Below are 24,828 nucleotides of genomic sequence, written 5' to 3' on the forward strand. Positions count from 1 at the left end.
CACTGGCCTGGATACATTTGGCAACAAAATTACTGGATTATCCTGACTTTGAGTTTCTGCCTGTGTGACTTGGGGCCCGTTTTATAATGGGCTAACATCGGGTATCTATTAGGTCTTGCATTGCACCATCGACCCAATTATGATTGGTTTTCTTTTCAAAAAATTATAAATGTGTAATACATGGATTTTTGCATGTTATGAGACTCATATTCTAATACGATTAGTGGCGAAATTAGCTGCTCCCACGGTCCCGCCCCTAAACTGAAAATTTTTTATATGATATTTTTAATTTTTTTTAATTTTAAATTAGTAATAATAAAATTATATTTTGACTCTCTTTAAAAATATAAAAATTTGATTTAATTCTTTAAAAATGATAAAGATATAGTATATTAAAATAGTAAAATTATATTTTTTTCTATCGTAAAAATTACAATTTAATTTTAACACCTAAAAAAAATTTCTGGTTTTTCCCCAGCATAATGAATCATCTTTCTGTAATTCATGTATGTGTCATGTTACATTAAACTGTGAAATGTATAATCCTCTATGTATTCATAACCAATAGACATGTTTCAATAAAAATGAATAGTAACAACTATGTCCTAAAGAATTAAAATTACTAACAATATCTCTATTTTGATTTTTCTTTATTTACTCGCATATTTATAATACATTATCAACATGATCAAATATTTAATAGTGCGATAAAATTATTCAAGTTTCTTTTCATTAGGATAAGGTAAGAGTTTTTACTTCTCTACCATATATTATCTAGGAATCTAGGACATGTTCTTATTTGTAGGGTAAGTAATGTTTTTATTTTTAAATTTTCTATAATGTGATTTTTAGAAATGCCAAAAAGTATCAAGCATGCAGGATTGCTAAGTAAAATTGCTTGTCTTAATAAGTACATACTGTTAAAGACACATTAGCTCAAAGGAAAGATGCAAACATCAAAAGGTGGTGATTCTTTCAAATTTTTTATATGAATGGATATATTTACGAATGTAAAATTTTAAAAATGTAAGTGAATATAATTTCAAAAATAGAGAGAAAATTATAGATGAAAATATGTTCAAAAAACATATTCAATTTTTTATGTCTGTGTTTACAGTAACAATATCAAAATTATAGATTTATAATATTTTGAGTTAATCTATTACGTGGTTGTGGCGGGATAAAATAATGATATTTTTTTTATAAAGAAACCACTAATGTCATCCAACTGGTTAAACACCATTCCTTTGACATTTTTTCAAGGTTGTAAGGTACATCTCCTTGGAGGCTCTTTTATGAATGAGAGGCACCCTAGATATTTTCTCAAATCATCTGTTAAAAACATATCACATACTTGACTTAAACGAGAAGCGACCATTACATGGATATTAGGCGAGATAAAGAGCTTAAGTTTTTCTAGATTAATAGTCAAAACTAACACTAAGCTGAACTCTTTAAAACAATCATTTATCACTCACACTATCTCTGTCGCCTTTGCAAAAAGTAGCAAATTATCGGCAAAGAAAAGATGGGACAAAGTTGATCATTGCCTAGAATAATTTTTTAATTAAAATACAATAAAAATACAACCTCAAGCTAAATTTGTTGGCTGTCAAGGTGTTCCTTCTTAATAAATTAAATGAAAATTGTGTGTAACCTCACCAAAAGACTACTAATACGTGACAAAGGTTATCAAAAACAATTTCAAATACTAGATAATTTTAAAATTTAAAATTAAAAAATAAAAAATAAAAACAATATTTATATACAAATTTAAATTTTTATTTAATTTTCAAAAGAAAATAAACAAAAAAAAAGTGATCCCACATATCATTAAGATTACTGTTCAAAACCATTTAACTTGTAATAAAATGAGTTATTTCAAATTTACTTCTAAAATCCAATGTCTGAAGTTCAGACTTGCATGAAAATCGCATCAATAGATATCAGACTATCGACACCAAATTTTGGAATGAGTTTTTAAACTTACTTTGAAGAGAAAAACCTTCTTTTCTACATTTCGAACATTATTTAATAAAATTTAAAATCTTTTTCAAAAATATTTCTCAATTTTTTATATAAAAATTTCAAGTTTAAGTATAAAATAATTTACACAGAGAAAATTAAAATTAACATACAAATTAAATAAAAAATAAAAATAATTTTTGTTAAGAAGCAAGAAATATTGATTATATTTCCTGTAACCAACAAGGCACACCGCAAACTAAAATAGAAGACTAGTTCCCGATGGTCATCAATTGAAGGAAAATTTGTCCAACACATTAATTAAAAGCTAGAACTGACAACAGACTCGCTAAAGCTACACAAGATTCTTGGGGGATGATGCTACTGCACTAACAAATACAGAGACTCTTCCTAACCCCTAACAGCAACAAGGTTCGCATACTATTCATTAATTTTATTTATAACGAAGTAAAATTATCCTAAACGAGCATGACAGGCCAACAACAACAACAACCATCTCAATGAAAATACTTGGAATCGGATTAATGTAATTACTAACCACAACCTCTGGCAACAACACAAATCAGAGACAAGAAGTTCGTAAAACTGCACAGTTCAGTGCATCAACAGAAGATGGGGCTCATCAAACACTAAGCAAAAATCTTCAACCAACTTTCACTCGATTTCACCTTCCTGAATCAGGTGAACCATCATCATAAGAGACCAGTCCTTTTCCACCGTCTGGACTTCCTGATGATGACCTTGACTTTGCTTTGCTCACCTTCTTTGGAGACTGAGAGTTCAACGAAGACCTTGATTCTGATCGGCTCCTGCTCTGTGAAGGGGACCTTCGCCGTCCAGCCCTTGGAGAATCAACTGGACTACGGCTGCGAACAGGGGTTCGACTTCGACTTGGGCTACGGCTGCGAATAGAGGTTCGACTACGACTGCGGCTATGACCATATCGACGATTTCTATACCTCGGGCTCGGTGATACAGACAGACTTCTTGTCCGGCTTCTTCTGCCTCTATACCTGCAAAAATTATTTTTATTAGGAATCAAGTAACAAAATTCAAACCACCCAATGACCATAGCTACAAGAAGAGCAAAAAACACACACAAACACATAATTTGCCTACAGATTCAGACCTTGGAGGAGTTCTTCCTCTTGGGGGGCTTCTATAGCGCCTAGGTGAATACCGCCTGTAACTTGAATACCTAGAATTGGCAATTAATAGAAAAACCACCCATCAGTAAAATATATAATGGTTTTCTGGAAAAGAAAAAGGTAGTATAACATAAAAGAACCTGATGGGACATGTACCTCTCACGATCAATCCTGCCACTGAAACGAGAGGACCTCACAGGAGAACGATCTGGAGAAGGGGTTCTGTATCTTCGTGCATAAGAGTAGCGCTCACTGAAACCCCGACCCCTTCTGATACGCTTAGGTGATGCGTCAGGAGAAACACTTGTTGACAAACTTCTACCTCGACCAGGAGGTGACCTTACCCGCCGCACGGTGGTGGGGCTCCTTGAATAACTACGACGATAATTCCTACTTGGTTCCCTTAAGGGACTTCTGCTGATGCTTCTCCTAGGAGGAGCCCTAGCAGAGCTCCTACTTATGCTTCTCCTAGAAGATCTTACAGGACTTCTGCTAGTGCTTCTCCTAGACCTTATGGGGCTTCTGCTAATGCTTCTCCGAAAAGATCTTGCAGGACTTTTACTTGTGCTTCTTTTTGAAAGTCTAACAGGGCTTCTACTAGTTGATTTTAATGTTGACCTGGGTGGGCTCCTACTTGGGCTTTTTCGGGACCGGGACCTTACAGGGCTCCTACCAATGGTTCTTCGAGGATGTCCTCTAACTGGGCTCCTACTGATGCTTCTATTCTTTCTAACCCTCGTTGGGCTTCTGCTGATGCTTCTAGCAGGATTCCTGCTCCCACTTCTTTCTGGAAAACATGGAGGATTTCTACTTGCAACTGGGCTCCTGCTCACACTTCGCCTTGGGCTTAGACTTGGGCACCGTCTTTGACTCCTCCATGGACTTATACTCTTACTCATGGTCCTCTTAGGACTTGCACTTCTGCTCCTGCTCATCAACTTTTAATAAAATACCAGATCGGGAAGAATCAGTAAGTACAAAGAATAACTGAGGGAGAAGAATGAAAAGTAGACCTAGATTTGCTCGGGCGATCATCTACCACATCAGGTTGTCTCTCTGCACTTCTGTCAGATTTAGCATCTTCTTCAATGCCATTGCTCTTTCGCTCTCCATTTTCCCTAGGAGCTTCACACTCCTTCACCAAACCAGCCTCTTCAGTCTTTCTGGGAGGAATTGCTCTCACTGTAGCAGAAGGGGATTGGTTCCCAACTGCAAATCGTAGACAACCCCATTGATATAGTGTAGTAAAAATAAAAAAAAGTTTAAATAACAGAGAATTATCCATATCAGTAGACTTTAGCAAACAAAGCAAGAAAATTGGAAGTAGGAAACAAGAATATCCAGGTTCCAGAACTCTTATTTGATAGCATTACAGGAAAGGGGGGGTGGAGAGAATAATCAAATGATGGGTATGACATTTGCCCGTGCCAAGTACCCAACAAGCAGACATCCTTTGGGCAGGTGCATGCAAAGTAATAGCATTATCAAGGGAAATAGGAAACAAATAACTTAGGACATTGAATTTCAGGACCATGTCAAATTTTCCTAGAAAACTTCTATTCAATCAAAATTTTGAGAAAGCAGTACCACTTTTCTGAGAAGGCCCTTCATGCTTCTGTGGTTTTCCTTGATCATCATTGTCACTGCTGCTTTCACTGCTACTCTCACTGTCATCATCTGTAAGGCTGTCTGATGCCCTGATAAAAAAGAGGATATAGTAATTTAAGTTCTATAAGATACTTAAGAAAGCTAATCAGCTCACCCGTGAACTTGAAGCATCATAACCCAATTTGTTTTGTGTGGATTGGAAAAGGTTTTGGTAAATACCACACCAGATGTATTAACAAAATTAATTTCGAGGGACGAAACCATGATATTATCTCAACAAATGTTCACCAAGCACTAGAGAGAAACACATGGATCTACTTCAACAAAGACACAAGTGACAACTGCATTTCAAAGAAATTATAGAAATATGCATTTTACATAATATTTATAGTTGCTATTCATGCGTTATGACTTAGAACAAACAAATCCTGAACAATTTTAGTAATTCACCAAGATTGCAGGTTTTGGATCACAAAAGCCTACCATTAGTAATCAAATACTTATTTTTCTAAGGGGGAAAAAGGAAAAGAACATCTTCTAACGCATCACACTGGAAGCCAAGGAAACAGTAACAGGAGCATAAAAGTATTGATTACATCTAGAAAACATTAAAGTCCTCTCATACACAGCTGAACAAGCACAAAACTCAACAAAACATGCACAGGACTCATGTTGGTTAACTGGTAATTTGCTGGAAGAGAAGACAATGTCATGAAGAATAAATAGATTGTAAGTATATAACCTTCTTGATTTACGCTTTGCTCTCTTATCACGCCTTTTTCTCTTTTTGTCACGTCGTCTCTCTCTCTTTTTTCCACGCCTATATTTTCCTCTTTTAAAATATCTCTTCCTCTTTTTGTGCCCATCATCACTTGAAGAACTAATGTCAGAGGAAGATGAGAGATATGAGTCAGAATCACTATCAGATTCAGATGATTCTATCTCAGAATATGAGGAACTATCTGCATCAGACAAATAATGTCTTCTTCTCTTCTTTCTTTTGTCTCTTGAAGATTTTTTATTTTTCCCCTTCCTCCGCACTTCATAATTGTTAGCACCAGAAGAAGCATCTTTGCCCGTTCTCAACTTATTTTTCCTCTTGTCTGCAAATAAGATAAAAAATTGAAAAGTAAAATTAAAAAGGAATGATGGCCAAGCCTCATGCAGCACCATACAGGTGTAACCTTGGCAGGTCTACCATAAATTAGATCATGATATTCCATCTTAAGAAATACACCCTCCAACCTATACCTTCAATGACTTCACCACAATTAATAATTTTCACTGTCACAGTTGGTATTCCTTCCTCATCACCCACATTTTCAATTTTCTTCAGCACTTCATTTCCTTGTATAAGCTGTCCAAAGACTATATACTTTCTGCAACATGCCACAAATGCAAAAGATCAAGATCCGAGAATGAATAACAGCAAAGCATATATCTGGGAAGGTAGGGAACTGAGAACAAATATTTGAAGATAAGAAACTACCTATCAAGGTCATGATTAGCCTTGAAGGTGATAACAAATTGTGAACCAACAGTGTCACGATCAGCAATTGCCATAGATAAAAGACCAGGTCCATCATGCTTTAGCCTAGGTGATTCATCTGAACAAGAGTTGAAATTATCCCTTGTTACTAATCAATTATTAGTGAAAAGAATAGCCTACTATCAACTTCTAAAAGAATAATTATAAGCTTGGAATTAAGAAAGCATTCGACTTCAAACATTAAACATACTTTCTTTGAATTATGTCCCTTGATAGTTTGTGGAGATCATAAAATTTAGCATTTAATAGTCCTTAAATGATTTAGCCATCAGGTCATTATGTTAGCACCAACCAATTCTCAAGGACATCCAGATTATTGAGAAAAAATGCTATGACCTAGGCATTGATGGTGCAAAATAAAACTTGTAAAGTGATTTGAAGAATGCATATTGCTCCATCAAAAAGGCCTTTTAGGTGAAGATAGGCTTAGATCAAGAGCCATGGAAAGCACCTACTATATACGATATTAACGCAAAAGAAAGCTTTTGCAAAGATCCTGAAAACACCTATTGCTCACTCAGAAACATTTCAATTACAGATACACCCAAATCTAGATTCAAGTAAAAAACTTAATACGGTGTTATCTTGGTATAAATAACCCTAATACCAAACCTGAAATTAAGTCCAAAAAAATTGATCAATTTCATATTATATAGCAACAAATTATAAATTGAAAATAAAGATTTGACATTTTGACCATTAGAAACACAACTCGATAACAAAATTAGAGACTTTGGTCACTTACGGAGACTACGATACTATGTATATTATTAGCACATATGACTACTTCCATCATGTACACAATTATTGATATAGTTAGAATATCATTGAATTTTCATGAACAAATAGTAATTACAAACAACAATAGCATAAATAGTACAATGTTTAAATCATTTCCACAAAATGATTGAATTTTAAAATATTAAAAGAAAGGAGAATCTTGCATCTATTCTTCATTAATTTATGACAACCCAAACTATGTCTATCACTGTAACCTTGGAAGGATGGGAAGAGATCACTTACCTGGAAACTTTCCATCATATATGCTTTCCCCACTAGTTCCTGGAAAAAGTACAGTTAAAATATCAATGTGCTTTTCAAGAGAAACTTCAACCAGCAGTCACATAAATGGCAACCTTTAAAGAGATCTTATCTAAAGTAAAATCAATTAACAGCTGCAAAAAATTAAAATAAAAGTCCTCTCTGCAAAGAATGCATACCATCTCTTCTTACAAAATCACCACCCTGCACAACAAACATAAGATATTAGTCCACAAGAAAAAAGACATTTATGTGCAAAAAAACTGGGTTGGACACAGCGAAGTTTAGTAAAATTTTGAGGATTCACAACATGGTAAATACAACCTTAAAAACTACATCACAAGAAAAGCAGTCGTGACCATCAGCCCTGTTTCCTACAGCATAAACAATAGTAACTGACTAAACGACATTCCACTTCTAAGCCATGTTCTACAAGAAACAGCTAGTGGAAAATCCCGATTAGAAGTAAGATATAACAACAAACCTGGGCCAGGGAACCTTTCATGACTCGATGGAAAAAGGAACCCTTGTAGTGCAATGGCTTTCCAGTTTTAGGACCAATGCCCTTTTCTCCTGTAGACCAAGACATATTTTAAGAAAGCAGAAAAATACAAACACGTGAATATATATGTGCATAAATGCCTGCAATTGTGCTTATCTATACTAACTTGAAATCCATGACTGACTGAGTTTGGTGTTAAAAGTGAAGTGGACACCAACTCAGTTAGGGGAAAGACAAATAAAATAAATTTACAAGAGAAAATTACTACATCAATAAGATCAAATAAGAAATTTAATGTTTAAAAAAAACTAAAAGTCACACCTAGTTTTCACATGCAGTTTTAAAACCATTTTCACTTTAATTTCTCTTTCATTAATAATAATTAGTTTTTTCAAAGAAAAAAAGAACATTAGTTGAGTAATTTTTATGTTCTTTTATTTTTTCACCCACATGGTGAGTGTGTATTGACCTAGCATATAGTAAACAATTACAACCCAGAAACTACCTTGCCCCTGACCACAAATGCTTCTTCAAACGTGAAAAAGATCATATACAACAAAAACTTAAAAGAGTTAAGAAGAGGAATTATTCTTAAAACAGTAATGTAAAAAATTCTGGAGAACAACATCATAACAATGGGAAATAAGAATATCAGAACCTGTACAAAGGGCACGGAAATTTTCTGCTGTCTTGGGAGCAATATCAGGGAAGAGCTGAAAAATCAAAGAGAACTGATAAATATAAGCAAAAACATAATCTCCAATATAAACATATATAAACCCAATGCATAGTAATTCAAAACAAGAGTACATGGGCAAAGCACCATACAAAAATGTAAAATTTTGTTGACTTGCTTCCGTAACTAAAATGATACCTCAAAAACCATTCTTTCAGCAGGATCACCATCTATTGACACATCCATAAAAACTAGGGGGTTCTTCTTCTTTGCCATCTTTGTTCACCAGATTCACAACTCAAGCCAGCATAACCAACAATCTAATCAAATAACAAGCATCTAGAATCAGCAGATTAAAATTAAAATTAGCTAACAAAGAAAAAAACGTAAAACTACTTCATCATTAAAGCATTCCCAAGCTCACTAATCTTCATTAACGAATATAGCAAAGCAGACGGGACATTTTTCCCTTTATATGCGTCATTTCTTTCATTCTTTTAACTGTTTCAAGATACTAGTGAAGGTTTTGCAAAACATGGAGCGTATAAAAATAGATTTTCTTATGCATAGTATATATCGAGATTAGGAAGGAGAAAATGGAAAGCATTGCAGGTAGCTATGAAACCTGAAAAATATTTCTTGTCCTATTTCAGCTTTGTGCAAATCATCCTAGCATTTCCAAACATACTGATTGCAGGAAGCAAGAAAACATGAAGAAAATCAATTTGAAATTTTTGAAAAATATGGAACCTAAGCCGTAGTCATTAGAGCAATTACATAATCAAACTAGTGGAAGATTGCAGAAAATCAGAATCCCATATCAGAAAAAGAAAAACAATGGCCATTACTCATTAGAGACATACTTCCCAAACGAAAACAGAAGCACACACTCTCCTAAAACAGTGAGCCAAATAATATCATAACCAAATCAAGCTGAAAACCTTAAACCCTAGAAAAACCAGCAAAAACACTTAAACTACAAGCTTATAGTAAACTCTACCTTAAACCATAAACTCAAAAACTGGAGAATCATACAAAAAAACTAAATATACGTAAATATTTTAAAACGAAGTAAGCAAAAAAGAAAAATAAAAAAAATAACTACGCGAGTATTGCATCAGCAAAATACTCTTTAAAGAAAAGGGGAATATAGTGCAATAGTAAGTGATAAAGGCAGAAACCCTAGAATGTTCACCTGACCTGAGAAATGCAGAGCCACAGAGAGAAAAAAACTAAAAAGAAGTGATGATTATATGAGAGGAAACGAAACCAAAGGCCTAATGGACTTTCTTTCGGATTATAAAGGAAGCCTCCCCTCCCCTGGCCTGGATTCTTATATTGGGTACTGGACTATCCTGTCATTGAGTTTCTGCCTCTATGGATTGGGATCCGTTTTATAATAGGCTAACTTCAGGTATCTATTCGGTTTTGGATGCGCCATAGACCCAACTACAAATGCTTTGTTGTTAAAAAAAAAAAAACACTATAAATGCTTTATTCTTTTATATTAGAAACAATAACCAAATGATCGATTCGCTGGAATTAAACAAAGGTTTAATATAATAAATATTTTTTTTGTCTCTTGTCATGCAGTATTTTATAAAATTATTATTTAATTAACTATTTAAAAATATTTAATAGTCATATTCATTAAAAAAATATTTAAACTTATGTAATTTATTTATATTTTGATAAGGTATTTTTATTTAATTATTTAAAACTTTTTAATAGAAAATTGTAAATAATATTTTGAACTTTTAAATTTTGTAAAATTATTTTAAAAATAGTATTTCAATTTTTTGAAACTTTTAAAATGATCAGAACTTTTTGATAATTTATTTTTATATTATATTTAAAAATGTTTTTTTACCGTTAAATATAAAATAATTTTGAAAATTTTGAAATTAATTTTTAATTTTTAAAAAGTTTTAAAAACATTTTTTTATAAAAAAACAATTTAGTTTTAATATTATATGTTTCAATTTAAAAATTATTTTTTTAATATTTTTAGATTTAAATAAATATTATATGTTTACAAAAGTATTTTTAAAAAGTTATTAAAAATCCATGCAAAATTTTTAAAAAATTTCAATTTTTGGATTTTTGAAGCTGTTTTTGCAAGAGGCGTGAAGGTAAAATTAATGTCGAAATGTGCTTTTGGTGTTCTGTATGTGCATTTAAGTATGTGATAAGGATGATAGTTAGTCTGAAAAACTGCATGGATTACATGATTTATTTACATTTTTAATGTCATATCTAAGTTTGATAATAATGGTGGGAATATATGTGAACATGATAAGCTTTTTCCCTTAACTAAAATCTTTGTTTTACTGTCACTAATTAACAATATTTCTTGATATCTTATTGATTTAAAGAGAAAATATACTCGAGATTTATCTTGAATTAATTTTTTCTAAAAAAATGAAGTTATTTGTTTTTTATTTTTATTTTTTGTATTTCAATTTGTTAAGTGAAATAGTTAAAATCAAACATTAAAAGAAACAATTTAATTCTTAGAAAAATATTCCTAATAATGTGCCCTTCGTAAAAAAAAATAAAAAAATTTATGCATAATTTTTTTTTCCCGAACATGCCTTTTTCAAGTATAAGTATGCAAGGTCTGGTCATTTAATTGGAGCTTTTGAAATTTATTTTTTGGTGATTGATTACAACTCGCATCGGTAGGCGGTTATACCTCACAGGCGGTTGCCATCTAAGGTTTCTGTTCTCACATTTCCTGATAGTTACATCCATGGAAGGTAAACACCTGGTATACTTATCTGCAGTTGCATGTACATGCATGTCTATATATAATGGATTGTTAATTATTTTTTTCATTTATTGTTATCTATAATCTATAATATATATAAAAAGACGAGTATGAAAAACTTTTAAACTGGCGAGAATGTTCTTTATTTTCCATCCTATTACTAGTTCCTCATTTAAAAATAAAAAGATTGAAGTAAAATAGAAATTGTGATAATTATAGGGTTAAAAATAATTAAAATTTATTAGAGGTCGTGATAATTAAACTTTTAAAAATAATTATGATTTATAATAATTAATAGTGCTAATTTTAAAATAAATTTTTTAGTTAAATAAAATTTTAAGTATAAAATATAGAAAAAAAATTATTATTATGATAATTATAATTGTAAATTTAAATAAAGGTAAGCAAAATTTGATTCGATTTGAAAAAATCGAAAAAAATTTTGAATTTTGAATTATTCGAATCGAGTTAATCGAATCGACTCGACTTTTTTTTTCGAATTTTGAGTTCGAGTCGAGTTGAATTTTTGAATTCGAATAACTCGAATAATTCGAATAAACCGAATATAAACTATATTTTTTTAATTTTTTAAAATTTTAGGCTTTTACTTAAACTCAATTTCACCCAAGCCCAAACATTTTATATTTTCCATTTCCCCAAGCCCGTCTGCCCAAGCCCCAAAGATTTATTTTCCCAAATCTCAATTTCTCTCCCAAATCAAACCCCCAGCAAAGTCCAAACCCCAAATTATTTTTCTTCTTCTCTCCATTTCCATTCAATTCAAATCTTATAATATATTTTTCTCAAAAAACCCTAAAATAAACCCTCCTTCCTTATTCTTTTTCTTCTTAATTATTTTTTAGTTATTTACTTACTTACTTACTTCAATTTTTTGTTGTATGAAAAAATATTTTTTTAAAAAAATTACATAAAAATAAACAACACAAAAGTTATTTTTTTAAAAATTTAACTCGAACAAATATATTTGATTCGATTCGATTCGAATTCTATCTCACTCGACTCAATTCGAGAAAACTTCAAATTAAATTAAGATGATAAAATAAGATTCGAAAATTTGATTAACTCGAAAATTTTCGATTCGATTCGATCGAATGCTCCCCTAAATTTAAATTACAATTAGTTAAGAAAATTTATGTAAAAAAAATTGTGTTAATTTCATTTTTTGAAAATTGTAAAATTTTATTGATATAAAATAGTATTATTAAATAAAATACATAAACAAGTAATAAATTCACATGGTATACCACCCTGATATTAGTATATATTTTGTTGGATTAATAAACTAATTAAACTCTCACAAAGCATGCTAAAATAGGGGGAAACAATGTAGGATACCAAAACATTCAATATAGCCAGATTCTAGGGTATATGTGGCTTGCTTCATCGACGGCTGTAAATCAGGTCGATGATGATCAAGGATTCGGGGAAGTTTGGATGCTCAAAAGCTTCACATCGTCGAGGACTGGGCCACATAGGGAAGAGAAGTCATCACTCCTCATGGTGTAAAAAGTGCTAAGGAACATGATTCTTGTTCTGTTGGAAACAGCCTTGAATTTAAGCTCAGCACGCTTGAATCCACCTTTACCCTTTGACTCGTAGGGGACTTTGAGTGTGTCTTTTCCAGCGAATGCCTCCACAACCAAAGAACCTACACAGGAGTTGTTAGCATCCCCAACCGCAAACGAGAGCCTGTACATTTTTCCGACGATGGTCCTGACTATCTGAGCGATGGCACTCTCTTTTAAGCAACTAGCTCCACTGCTCTTCGCCCTTGAGGCACAAAGTAATGTGCTGAGTCGATGTACTTGACGGCCTTGAGGGATTCAACAATCCAGGCAGGCAGAGGAGAGTGATCATCCTCGATGTTGGGTGGAATTAAGACACCCCATGGAGTGTTGGGGAATACGTAGGGACCTTCTTCAAAACCTCCATTTTTCACACTGTTTTCTAAAGAAATAGAAACTTGAATAGTCAGTCCTTAAATTCACTCTACCATGACACGTTCTACTATTATGTTTGAAATCAAAACAACAAGTGAAGAGGCATAGCATTGAATGCCACGTGAAACGGGACCAAGGTGTTAGGTATACCAGTAGCTAGCTCCTTAATTGTCTGCAACAATTCGCTGGCCCAAATCTGAATCATAACTTTGAAAACAAAGGCCACACCACATGTTCTTGTAGAAGTACCATCTCTATCTCAAATTCGTCTCAAAATTTCAGTATTGTGCTTTCAACCACAGTAATAACATTAATTGAGCTTAGCTTGATCATACAATCACTCTTAAAAGATGGAATTTAGTCAATATGATATTCAAGTTTTAGCATACCAAAAACTTGTTTTCTTCTATAATTACAGGTGTCCTCATCATTTTTACAATCTGAAATCAATTTTGTTCAGGTCGAGATGGTATTTGGTCCAAATGATGACTTTCCTAACAATGATGACTCTAGAATTAGAATTTGTACCAAATGCATCGGATCGGAAAGAAGTGCACTAAAAAGACTTTCTTAAAGATTGTATCAAATGCTAAAGTTTTAATTCAATTTTCAGCAAGAACAATGGTGAATGTAAGTCTTAATTAACAGAATCAGACTGCAACATGCAATAATTAATCCTAATTTAAGTTTTATTCCTACAAGAGCCAGCCGGAAGGAGTCATGATTCATGGGTTTCTTTCATTATCCGTAGCCCACTCATCCACCATTTACTTTGGACAGTTGCTCCTATGTCCCACAAAAAGTTAAGCAGAAAAAGACGGAACCCAATTTCTATGTAATGAATATTCCCCAAGTGAAAAACAATCTTAAAAGTTAAATCAAAGCTAATTAAGTAATATTGAAACGTAGGCCGATGGTGAATTGAAACACTTACTATTGGTTGGTCTAGGAGGATATAAAGCCTTGATTGCAATAGCATCTATAAGTGGTCCACAAGCTGGATCTTCCTCCACTCCTGGATTATGAATAATCAACTCTGCAACCTCATATATTGCTTTGAACGCCCATGCATAGTTGTCCCAACCACTGCTACTGTACACAGTCTGGATGGGCAGAACGCCGGAATCAGGCGCCACCGTTACATTCAAACGCTCCTCTTGAGCACAAGTCCGAGCTGCGCTGAATGTGATGGAGTAATACATCCCTTTGATCACCTTTATCTTCTGCTTGATGGATGCCTCGTTTCCTAGCCTTACTGCATAGGCCCCTTCGGGCACCACCAGCAGCATGTCCCCTTGCTTTTGCCCTGACTTTATGTATTCCACAAACCCCTCATTCACCCACCCTGGTATTGCATAGCGTCCAACAACCACGGTGCCTTTCATGTTTGTTGCATTTGGGGCGTTTTCAAAGTTGCCATTTTCCAGTAGTCCTGAACCCAATTATCATAGGGAAAGACAAACATGTTGAAACCCAAACTCACATTTTTCCTAAAGGGAATGCATATGGTTAATAAAAGTTCATTATCATTTATTCTAGTTTCTTCAATCATAAATTTCATTAGGTGTTCCAGAAATGAACAGACAGTGATGAAAAAGTAAAGATGTGCGAGTTAGAAAAGAAATAAAACATGATACTTTAAGAAGAAATAATTTAGCATACTGCACCGCTGATATGGTAAATTTTTTCTGTCATTGAGGTTGATGGCTCTCTGCAAAATTATCCAGTCATGAACATGCGAACGCATTAAATACCCTGCATCAACACTCTTTACATATCGGACATAATAAGGTCATTCTCGTTCTAAAATACTAGCTCAATATCCTAGTAGGAATTGCCTCATTAAATGTTCTGCTTTATAGACGAAATAACCAATTTAAATAAACTTATAACTCGTAACAATTAAGAATTCAGGTTTGGTCCAATACTCGTTCGTTATTACTCTCAAAGTATCCGACTTTACAATTCCTTCCCTTAACCCTCTTTGGTAAAAGAAAGTATAACAATTACGTATACTACTGCTAGCTTTGTAGCATTGCTTGTACCAACTGATAATCCCGATTTAAATCTCCATATTCCTATGAATTCAGCTCATTAAAAGCAGTCAAGAGGTAAAAAGCAACAGTTTCAGATCAGTATGCAATAAGAAGTGTTTTAGACCCATGGCAACGATCTAGATCAGCTGCTTAAACCACAACATCAAAACTGTATAATTTCTTTCCATTTTTTCCTAATATTTTTTGTTGAACATTAAGAGTTGAGCACTCTTAGTGTCGGTAAGGAGTGAATGTATTTTGTTCGATATTAAAAGAATGCATAGATATATAGTCTTACCGTCCGCCACTGTACCGTTGCCGGCAGTACTATTGGTCAAGGAAAGGGAGATATGGCAGCTGGCGCAAAGGAGCACCAATAGTAAGACGAGCCCTTGCATTGCTACAATTCTAGTGTGTAATTTCTGACAGATTTAGGAACAAAAAGAGATGTCAGCTTAAGTTGGTTGGAGCAAAACAGAGGAGAGGAAGGGGCTTATATGCATGCTCAGCTATGAGAAATCCCTTGGATTTTGCCCAAATAACCAACTTGACATTCGTAAATCAACCTTCACGTGGGCGGTTTTTTTTTTCTTTTTTCCTTTTTTAAATATAGTAAGGTTGCTATCTATTTTACTGTTTAAAGCCAATTACGTTCAAATCGAGAAAGTATTTAGATAAAATATTCTCGATAACAATAATTTTAAAATACAAACTCAATCCAAATACTTAAGAAAAAGACCTGCGGTTACTTTCTTGAGCCACTTGTTATTTTTTTTTTCTTAAATTACAAATATATATACAAATAATAAATATATGAATGAAGCATAATCAAATTAATAAAAGGAATATATTAAAATAAGGCTCACTCGTATTGGAGTTTATGCCAAAATAAAATTTAGAGTCAAGACTAACACGTGATTTATATAGGGTTTGAGGTTTCAAAGCCCTCATGATTTCAATCTTGAGTCTAGTGTCATTATTGGGTAGTAATTATAAGAAATTATACTTCTTTAAACATATTTTACTGATAAAGTGTAATTATATATGTCATGTTTTATAGTACAAAATTATAATTATATAATTATACAATTTAAATTAAAAATATTAATTTAAATAATTTAAAAAATATTAATTACTATAAAAAAAATTTATAAGTACAATTAATTTTTTTTCTATACAAGTAATAAATATTAAAATCAAATAATTATATGCAATATGTTAATCCAATAAAATAGTTGTTGACACCATTTTTTGGATGAAAACGGGGTCGACTTGGATTTTGAAAATGAAACGAAATTGGGAGTCGCCACCAATCTTTTTTTGATGAGGTGTGATCGGGTCACCTCGTAAAATGGTTGTTTTTGATAAACAATTTGATTTTATTAAAACAACGAGTTTGGTCTACGAAATCCAAAAACAGGTTCGGGAGTCGGTTACGCACGAGGAAGGGTTAGCACCCTCGATACGTCCAAAATTGGTACCTAGTTGATTTCTTAATGTCTTGGTGTCGAAAATTAAAAACTCAAAAGAATTTAAAATACGATCCCTCCTTATATTGTTATTTTAAAATTACTCAAATAAATCAAAATGGAAAATGCTTCCTTATCTCGAAGTAACAAGATGTCACGTCCAGTAAGTTAGGATACAACACATCGTATTTTCGAGAGTAAGCTTGCCTTTATTTTTTGTTTAAACCTCATTTATTTTAATTTCAAAAGGATGTTCGGTTATTTAAGATCAACGCGAGAAGAATCGAAGCTCAGTAAGTTAGGGCACGATTTTCTCGAATTTTCTAAATACGAAATATTACCTTATTTTGAAAGTTTAAAAAAGATATTCGGCTATTTGGTCGAACGAGAAACCGAAACCCAGCACGTTAGGGCACGTTTTCTCGAATTTTCCAAACGCAAAATATTTCCTTAATTAAAAAATTTCTTTTTGATGTATGGTGTTAATATGCATAGCAAAACAATAATGAATATGATGGCATAAAAACAACACGAATAATAGCAACGGAAATAAGATTATTAAATATAAATAATAATGAAAATGAAGATAAATAAATAAATAATGAATATATGTAAAGAACGTATATACATGAATGTACACAAAATTATGAAAATATGAAAAATCTATGTATGTATACGTATTGTGAGATTATTAAATATAAAAATATATGTAAATATGTATACATGTATATGTATATGAATTAAAATATGTAAATAGATAAGTATATATATATGCATGTAGAAAATATGAAATATAAAAAAAATATTTAAAATAAATAGAGAATATGTACGTGTATATATATATATAAATTATAAGATATAGTAAGAAATGTATATGAGTATATATATATACATATGTATATTAGAGAAAAATGTGTATGTGTATATATTTATGAAAATGAAAATATGTATATAAATATATAGGTATGTACATAAGTTGTAAAATATATAAAAATATATAAGTATATATATGTACCGAAATTTTAAATATAAATATAAATAAATAGATAACAATAATAATAGTAATGTAATATAATAGTAATAATAATATCTACAATAAAAGAAAATATTAGGAAATGTACAAATATATATATATATATAAAATATTTACAATAATGATGTAAATAAACAACATATAAAATATTTGAAATAACATATAAATGAAACATTTAAAAAAGGGTTAATAAATGAATTAAATAGATTTAAGACATGGTTAAAAACAAATGAAAATTTGGGATATAAAAGTATAAATATTGGATAGTTAATTAGGGATCAAAACGAAAACCAAACAAGATCTGAAGGCCAAACTTAAAAAAACAAAAGAAGATAGAAAATGGGGGTTAATTGAATGAGGTTGCGAGGGAGGAGGACTAAACACATAAATTTCCCTTTTAGGGAAAGTGCACAGACCCCACCCACCAAACAAAATAGTGCCGTTTCAACACCATTATTTAAAAACAAATATTTTTTTTGTGTTTCATTTTCAACCCCCAATCTAAAAAAAAACAAAAAAAAAAGCTTCCATGCTCTCTTCCCCTCCCTTAAAATCCTCTCAAGCCTTTTCTTCTCCGGTGAAATCCCGGTCACTGGGCCACCGCCGTTGGTCGCGCCGCCACCGTCGCCGGCCACCGCACATGGTGGCCGGAAGTTCAAAAGGTAACTTTTTTATTTTTTTTAATAATATATATATGTATATGTATATAGAAAGAAGGGAAAAAACAAAGAAAAAAAAATTCGAAAGAAGAGAGAAAAAGAAAAAAAATGCAAACCTTTTTATTGATTTTTTCCTTTGTATTCGAAGTTCGGAGGGATTTTTGTGTTTGTCTCTTTTTCAATCTTTTAAAATCCCCCCCCCTTTTACACTTGTTTCCATGGCTTTTATAGCCTTTACATTTCATTTTCTATTAGTTTCTATCTCTTCATTGCTGCTTGCAAGGTATGGAGGTGCCAGGCATGCGGGGATGGTGTTGGCAGAAGCATGGGGCGTGGTAGCCGACATGGTGGTGACCAAAGATAGTGCTAGTGTCAGAGGAAAGTGGGGTGTGGTAGCCAAGGTTTCTTGTTGTCTGTTTCCCTTTTTTTTATTATGTTGGGCTAGTTGAGTATTGGGCTGGTGGTATTTGGGCTATAGGATTTGATTTATTGGGATTGAATTTTGGGTTTGTTGTATTTTATTTCATTTGGACAATGGGCCCAGCAAATTTGGGCTTTTACAGCTGCCCCTCTTTGCTCGTTTTCGTGTAACGAGAACAGAGCAAAGACTAAGAAAGACCAAATTTGCCTGGTCTCGTTGAGGCTTAACTTCTTTGGGTGCTTTTCTTCTTCAAGTAGCCTTATTCCAGCCTGCTACGTCTTGTTGCTTCGATCCACTCTTCTGCAACTTCAGATACGCCTTGTAGCTTCAATCTACTCTGCTACGACTCCATGGGGATGAGATTTGTGTTTTTAGTCTGCTCCACTACTACTTAGGGAGATAAGACTGTAATCTTCGATCTACTTCATGCAAATACATGAGACAAGATCTACTTTCTTCGATCTACTTTACCACCAATATGGGAAGACAAGATCTGCATCTTCGATCCACTTCCTACCAATATAGGAAGATAGGATCTGCTACCTTCGATCTACTTCACGCCAATACATGAAGACAAGATCTGCTTTCTGCGATCTACTTCGCCACCAATATGGGAAGACAAGATCTGCATCTTCGATCCATTTCCTACCAATACAGGAAGATAGGATCAGTTATCTTCGATCTACTTCACGCTAATACATGAAGACAAGATCTGCTTTCTTCGATCTACTTCGCCAATATAGGAAGATAGGATCAGCTATCTTCGATCTACTTCTTGCCCCGGGAGATAGAACTATCAGCTTCAATGTACTCCACTATAATCAGGGAGGTAAAATCCGCCGTCTTCAACCTACTTTGCTGCCAAATACAGGAAGGCAAGATCTGCAATCTTCAATCTATTCCACTGCCAAATACAGGGAGATAGAGTTATCGGCTTCAATGTACTCCACTGTGGTCAGGGAGGTAAAATCTGCCATCTTTGATCTGCTTCGCTGCCAAATACAGGAAGGCAAGATCTGCAATCTTCAATCTATTCCACTGCCAAATACAGGGAGATAGAGTTATCGGCTTCAATGTACTCCACTGTAGTCAGGGAGGTAAAATCTGCCATCTTCGATATGCTTCGCTGCCAAATACAGGAAGGCAAGATCTGCAATCTTCAATCTATTCCACTGCCAAATACAGGGAGATAGAGTTATCGGCTTCAATGTACTCCACTGTTGTCAGGGAGGTAAAATCTGCCATCTTTGATCTGCTTCGCTGCCAAATACAGGAAGGCAAGATCTGCAATCTTCAATCTATTCCACTGCCAAATACAGGGAGATAGAGTTATCGGCTTCAATGTACTCCACTGTAGTCAGGGAGGTAAAATCTACCATACTTGATCTTCAATCTATTCCACTGCCAGATGCAGGGAGATAGAGTTATCGGCTTCAATGTACTCCACTGTGGTCAGGGAGGTAAAATCTGCCATCTTCGATCTGTTTCGCTGCCAAATACAGGAAGGCAAGATCTGCAATCTTCAATCTATTCCACTGCCAAATACAGGGAGATAGAGTTATCGGCTTCAATGTACTCCACTGTTGTCAGGGAGGTAAAATTTGCCATCTTTGATCTGCTTCGCTGCCAAATACAGGAAGGCAAGATCTGCAATCTTCAATCTATTCCACTGCCAAATACAGGGAGATAGAGTTATCGGCTTCAATGTACTCCACTGTAGTCAGGGAGGTAAAATCTGCCATACTTGATCTTCAATCTATTCCACTGCCAGATGCAGGGAGATAGAGTTATCGGCTTCAATGTACTCCACTGTGGTCAGGGAGGTAAAATCTGCCATCTTTTGATCTGCTTCGCTGCCAAATACAGGAAGGCAAGATCTGCAATCTTCAATCTATTCCACTGCCAAATACAGGGAGATAGAGTTATCGGCTTCAATGTACTCCACTGTTGTCAGGGAGGTAAAATCTGCCATCTTTGATCTGCTTCGCTGCCAAATACAGGAAGGCAAGATCTGCAATCTTCAATCTATTCCACTGCCAAATACAGGGAGATAGAGTTATCGGCTTCAATGTACTCCACTGTGGTCAGGGAGGTAAAATCTGCCATCTTCGATCTTCAATCTATTCCACTGCCAAATGCAGGGAGATAGAGTTATCGGCTTCAATGTACTCCACTGTAGTCAGGGAGGTAAAATCTGCCATCTTTGATCTTCAATCTATTCCACTGCCAGATGCAGGGAGATAGAGTTATCGGCTTCAATGTACTCCACTGTAGTCAGGGAGGTAAAATCTGCCATACTTGATCTTCAATCTATTCCACTGCCAGATGCAGGGAGATAGAGTTATCGGCTTCAATGTACTCCACTGTGGTCAGGGAGGTAAAATCTGCCATCTTTTGATCTGCTTCGCTGCCAAATACAGGAAGGCAAGATCTGCAATCTTCAATCTATTCCACTGCCAAATACAGGAAGGCAAGATCTGCAATCTTCGATCCACTTCCTACCAATATAGGAAGATAGGACCTATTTACGCCTAGTGTTTAGGATGACATGATCAGAATGAATCAAATGCTCCTAACTAGATGTGTATGTATTATATTTGTAGAATGTCATGAGAATGATCCATTTTTAATGCTTAGGTTGTCATTCCTCATTGTTCATCAAGGTTCTATCACTGATGCCTTCTTGTTCAGCCAGTTTGACAGAAAACCCAAAGAAATAGACGCTATTTAGACTATCATTTCTCAAATGTTTCCAACCCTTAGGTTTGGTTAGTTCTAAACAATAGTCCTGTTTCAGGTCCTCGTATTATTTAGAAACTTTTAGAGTAATATGCAGAACTCCTTCTGCGTGTGTATTGTCAGTCCATTAATCGTTATCTCAATGAAAAATGCTTGAAAAAGATTATCAAAATGGACAAAATGAAATTTTGTTGAGAGCAAAGCTCTAAACAAACAAATCAATCAAGATAGCAAATTTTGCTGAAATACGATATGAATAAGATGGAAAATATTATCACAATGGATAAGATGAAAATTTGTTGAGAGCAAAACTCTAAATGAACACATTAATCAGGATAGCAAATTTTGCTAGAATACAAAATGAGAATAAATTAATCAAGATGATGTATTTTGTCAAAAATACAAAAAATGAATAAAATGGGAATAGGTGCCCCAGATATCGTAGCATGAGCTTCTCTGCCCCAAACTTCTTAAGGACCCTTTTGAACTTGATATGTGTTTAGAAGTCCTAGAAGGCTTTGTTGATGCCCCAAGATGTAGCATCTCTCCTTCTTATTAATTCAGAAAGGGTAAGACTACCACATGCCCCACCTTTGAACAAAATTTGAACTACCCATTCATGGGTTTTCAATTCAAAACCCTTTGGTCTCAAGGCGCCCTTTGCGGGTTTTCACCTTGGCCTCTCCTTTTTCTTTTTCTTTTTTCTTTTCTTTTTTTATTTTTTCATTTTTCTTTTTGTTTTTTTTTCAAGTGAAGTATTTATTTCTTGAATCAGAATTCTCGAGATTAGGCAGGTTCTTGCCATCCATCTTGTCAATATCAACGCTTTTTCAGATAAGGCCTTCCACATAAGGTCCTTTCCAGTTCGGCATCCATTTTCTTCTGAAGTCCCTTTGTATGGCAATAATATTCTTCGATATCAGGTCTCTGGGGCGAACTTTTTGGTGAGCTCGCTTATTTTATTTTTGGTACTTTTGACCAAGACGGATAACCTTGAATCTTTCCTCTTCAATCAAATTTAACTGATCATATCGGGTTTGGATTTGCTTCATCCAGATTCAGCTCTGACAAGACTTGAAGGGTAGAAATATCAACTTTGATGGGTAAAACTACCTCTATTCCATATACTAGTGAGAACTGAGTTGCTCCAGTAGAGGTTTTTCTTTTATTTGGTTTTTTTTTGCTTTTTATTTTCTCGTTTTTTTACCTTTTTTTGTCTTTTTTTGTCCTTTTTTTTTTGCCTCCACTGAACTGTTCATTTTGGGCGGCATGGTGTTAATCTTGAACAGACTGCAAACTTCTGATGTCGTGCGGTTGTTCAAATTCAATGCATTGTCTAATATGATCCTTTTTGGCGTTTCATATTGACATATGATTCTTCAAGAAATTTGTTGATTGTCAGCTTTGTGATATTGGCATATGAAGCAGCTTCCACCCACCTAATGAAGTAATCGATGACTACAAAGATGACTCGAAGACCGCTAGCTTTTGCCGAGATTAGCCCAATGACCTCCATGCCCCCACATAGAGAAAGGTCATGGAAAAGTCATAACATGAATAGATGGAGGTACATGAATTTTGTCCCCGTAAATTTGGCCCTTGTGGCGTTTCTTGGTATAACTTATGCAATCCCCTTCCATGGTGGACCAGAAGTACCCATATCTCATGATTCACTTGGCCATTGCAAAATCAATGCATGTGTTCCTCAGACACCCGTATAGACCTCTTCCAAGATCTTCTTTTCCTTAAGGGCGTCCATACGTCTTTGTAGCTCAAGCATATCTTGATAACGTGAAAACATCTTTGAATTCTTGGAGTAACTCAATGACATCTCGCTTCGTCTCTGCGGTGATACAGGCTCTGATCTTCACCTTTTTCTCTTCTCCTAAGCTCACAATTTCCAACTGATTTTTTTGTAAGGTAGGATTTACTTTTCGACTTACTCTACCATCCTTAATAAATCAGGAGATAAATTACAGTCTCGATCATCTTCGAAGTCTTGAAGTTCCCCTAGACACATATCTTGCTCAAAAGGAGATTCTGAGTCAATAGTAGTGTCGCTCATATCATTGATATTTGGAGACCTATTCTAGGGACGAAAGAAGACTCAAAGGACAAATGAATCAAAGGGTAATTATCTGTGTAGTATGAGTTTGAATGAAATGGAAGGAACAAAAGAATATTTGCCAAAACCAGACACAAAGATGCATTTCATTGAAATAAAAAAATGTGGACATACGCCTTTTTCACAAAAGGATTTTTTATTGCTCCTAGGCTTAGAGCAATAAGAGCGTTCCGAATGTTACTCTGAAATGGCCCTAAAAATTACAAGAATCTCCTCCACAGTCCAGTTGTTTGAATGCCTCTAGGGATGCAGAAACAAATTCATGATAGGCTTTTTCATTTTTTTAGTTCTTCTTCAAAGGCACAAACATCTTCACCTTTCGAACCATCGATATATTCAAATAATTCCAATTCTTTATCATCCATCTAGTTCTGTACTAGAGTTCTAAACTCGACGTACTTTTGGATTTTAGGAAATTTACTGTATGCAATGAAACGTAGTGTTGATGCATGAATGCGTATTTTTGGATTTTAGGAAATTTATTGCATGCGATGAAATGTAATGTTGATGCATGAATGCAAAAAAAAAAGATGTTGATTCTTGGTTCAATTCTATTAGAACAACTTTACTAGAAAATAAATCTCTTTAAATAAAACGGATATATATATACGACTTTGCCCTCATATGCGGAGACATTCGATCCTCTTCTTCATTCGAGCGTTAAGATAAATCTCACGAACTCTTTAAAAGGAACATCTCTTCTATCTCTTTTTTTTGCTTGATCCAGGCCGCGACTCGTTACTCACTCATCCTTGTGATGCTCGTTGGCTTCTCTTTAAAAAGTTTAGCGGTTCTCGAATAATCTTTGTCATCTTGAGTCTTCAGGCAACGAGGCAAAGTCGTATAGTCCTCTACTGAACTATCATCCTTCTTTTGTTATATCTTCTCGGACCGTATTAGGACAACCGTATCGTCATCCACTCTATCAAGAAACCCATTTTCTTATGACAGGCTCTCTATTTAGCAATTGAACGTGAATCAACACCTCTTTTATGATGAGAATGCAATGCAATCATAATAAAAAGAAAACATGTTAGTACAAAGCAAAAGCAAGCAAGAATAAATAGAACACCTATTTGGGTGAATACTAGGGGTTCGAAGTGGT

The 24,828-nt window shown here is 34.1% G+C and overlaps 1 protein-coding gene and 1 pseudogene across 10 annotated transcripts; both read right to left on the reverse strand.

The window, feature by feature from the left end:
• Positions 1 to 2,225: 2,225 nt before the first annotated feature.
• LOC107933160 (peptidyl-prolyl cis-trans isomerase CYP95) lies at positions 2,226 to 9,894 on the reverse strand. 10 transcript variants are annotated; one of them, XM_041117289.1, is made up of 15 exons: positions 9,711 to 9,805; positions 9,136 to 9,197; positions 8,709 to 8,830; positions 8,493 to 8,547; positions 7,817 to 7,905; positions 7,512 to 7,536; positions 7,315 to 7,353; positions 6,232 to 6,349; positions 5,994 to 6,121; positions 5,485 to 5,845; positions 4,722 to 4,831; positions 4,148 to 4,343; positions 3,291 to 4,061; positions 3,116 to 3,184; positions 2,226 to 2,999 (listed from the first exon to the last, which is right to left on the reverse strand). In XM_041117289.1, the coding sequence occupies exons 3-15, from the start codon at positions 8,784 to 8,786 to the stop codon at positions 2,651 to 2,653; spliced, it is 2,388 nt and encodes a 795-aa protein (XP_040973223.1). In that variant the 5' UTR covers positions 8,787 to 8,830; positions 9,136 to 9,197; positions 9,711 to 9,805; the 3' UTR covers positions 2,226 to 2,650. The 10 variants fall into 10 exon arrangements, with proteins under 10 accessions (XP_040973223.1, XP_016720813.2, XP_016720809.2 ...); XM_016865324.2 differs by lacking the exon at positions 9,136 to 9,197 and having other exon boundaries at positions 3,291 to 4,055; positions 9,711 to 9,894; XM_016865320.2 differs by lacking the exon at positions 9,136 to 9,197 and having other exon boundaries at positions 9,711 to 9,894.
• Positions 9,895 to 12,524: 2,630 nt separating this feature from the next.
• LOC107933128 (uncharacterized) lies at positions 12,525 to 15,779 on the reverse strand (annotated as a pseudogene).
• Between the last annotated feature and the right edge of the window lie 9,049 nt (positions 15,780 to 24,828).

Source organism: Gossypium hirsutum, chromosome A07, assembly GCF_007990345.1.
Source record: "Gossypium hirsutum isolate 1008001.06 chromosome A07, Gossypium_hirsutum_v2.1, whole genome shotgun sequence".
Classification (NCBI taxonomy): Eukaryota; Viridiplantae; Streptophyta; class Magnoliopsida; order Malvales; family Malvaceae; genus Gossypium; species Gossypium hirsutum.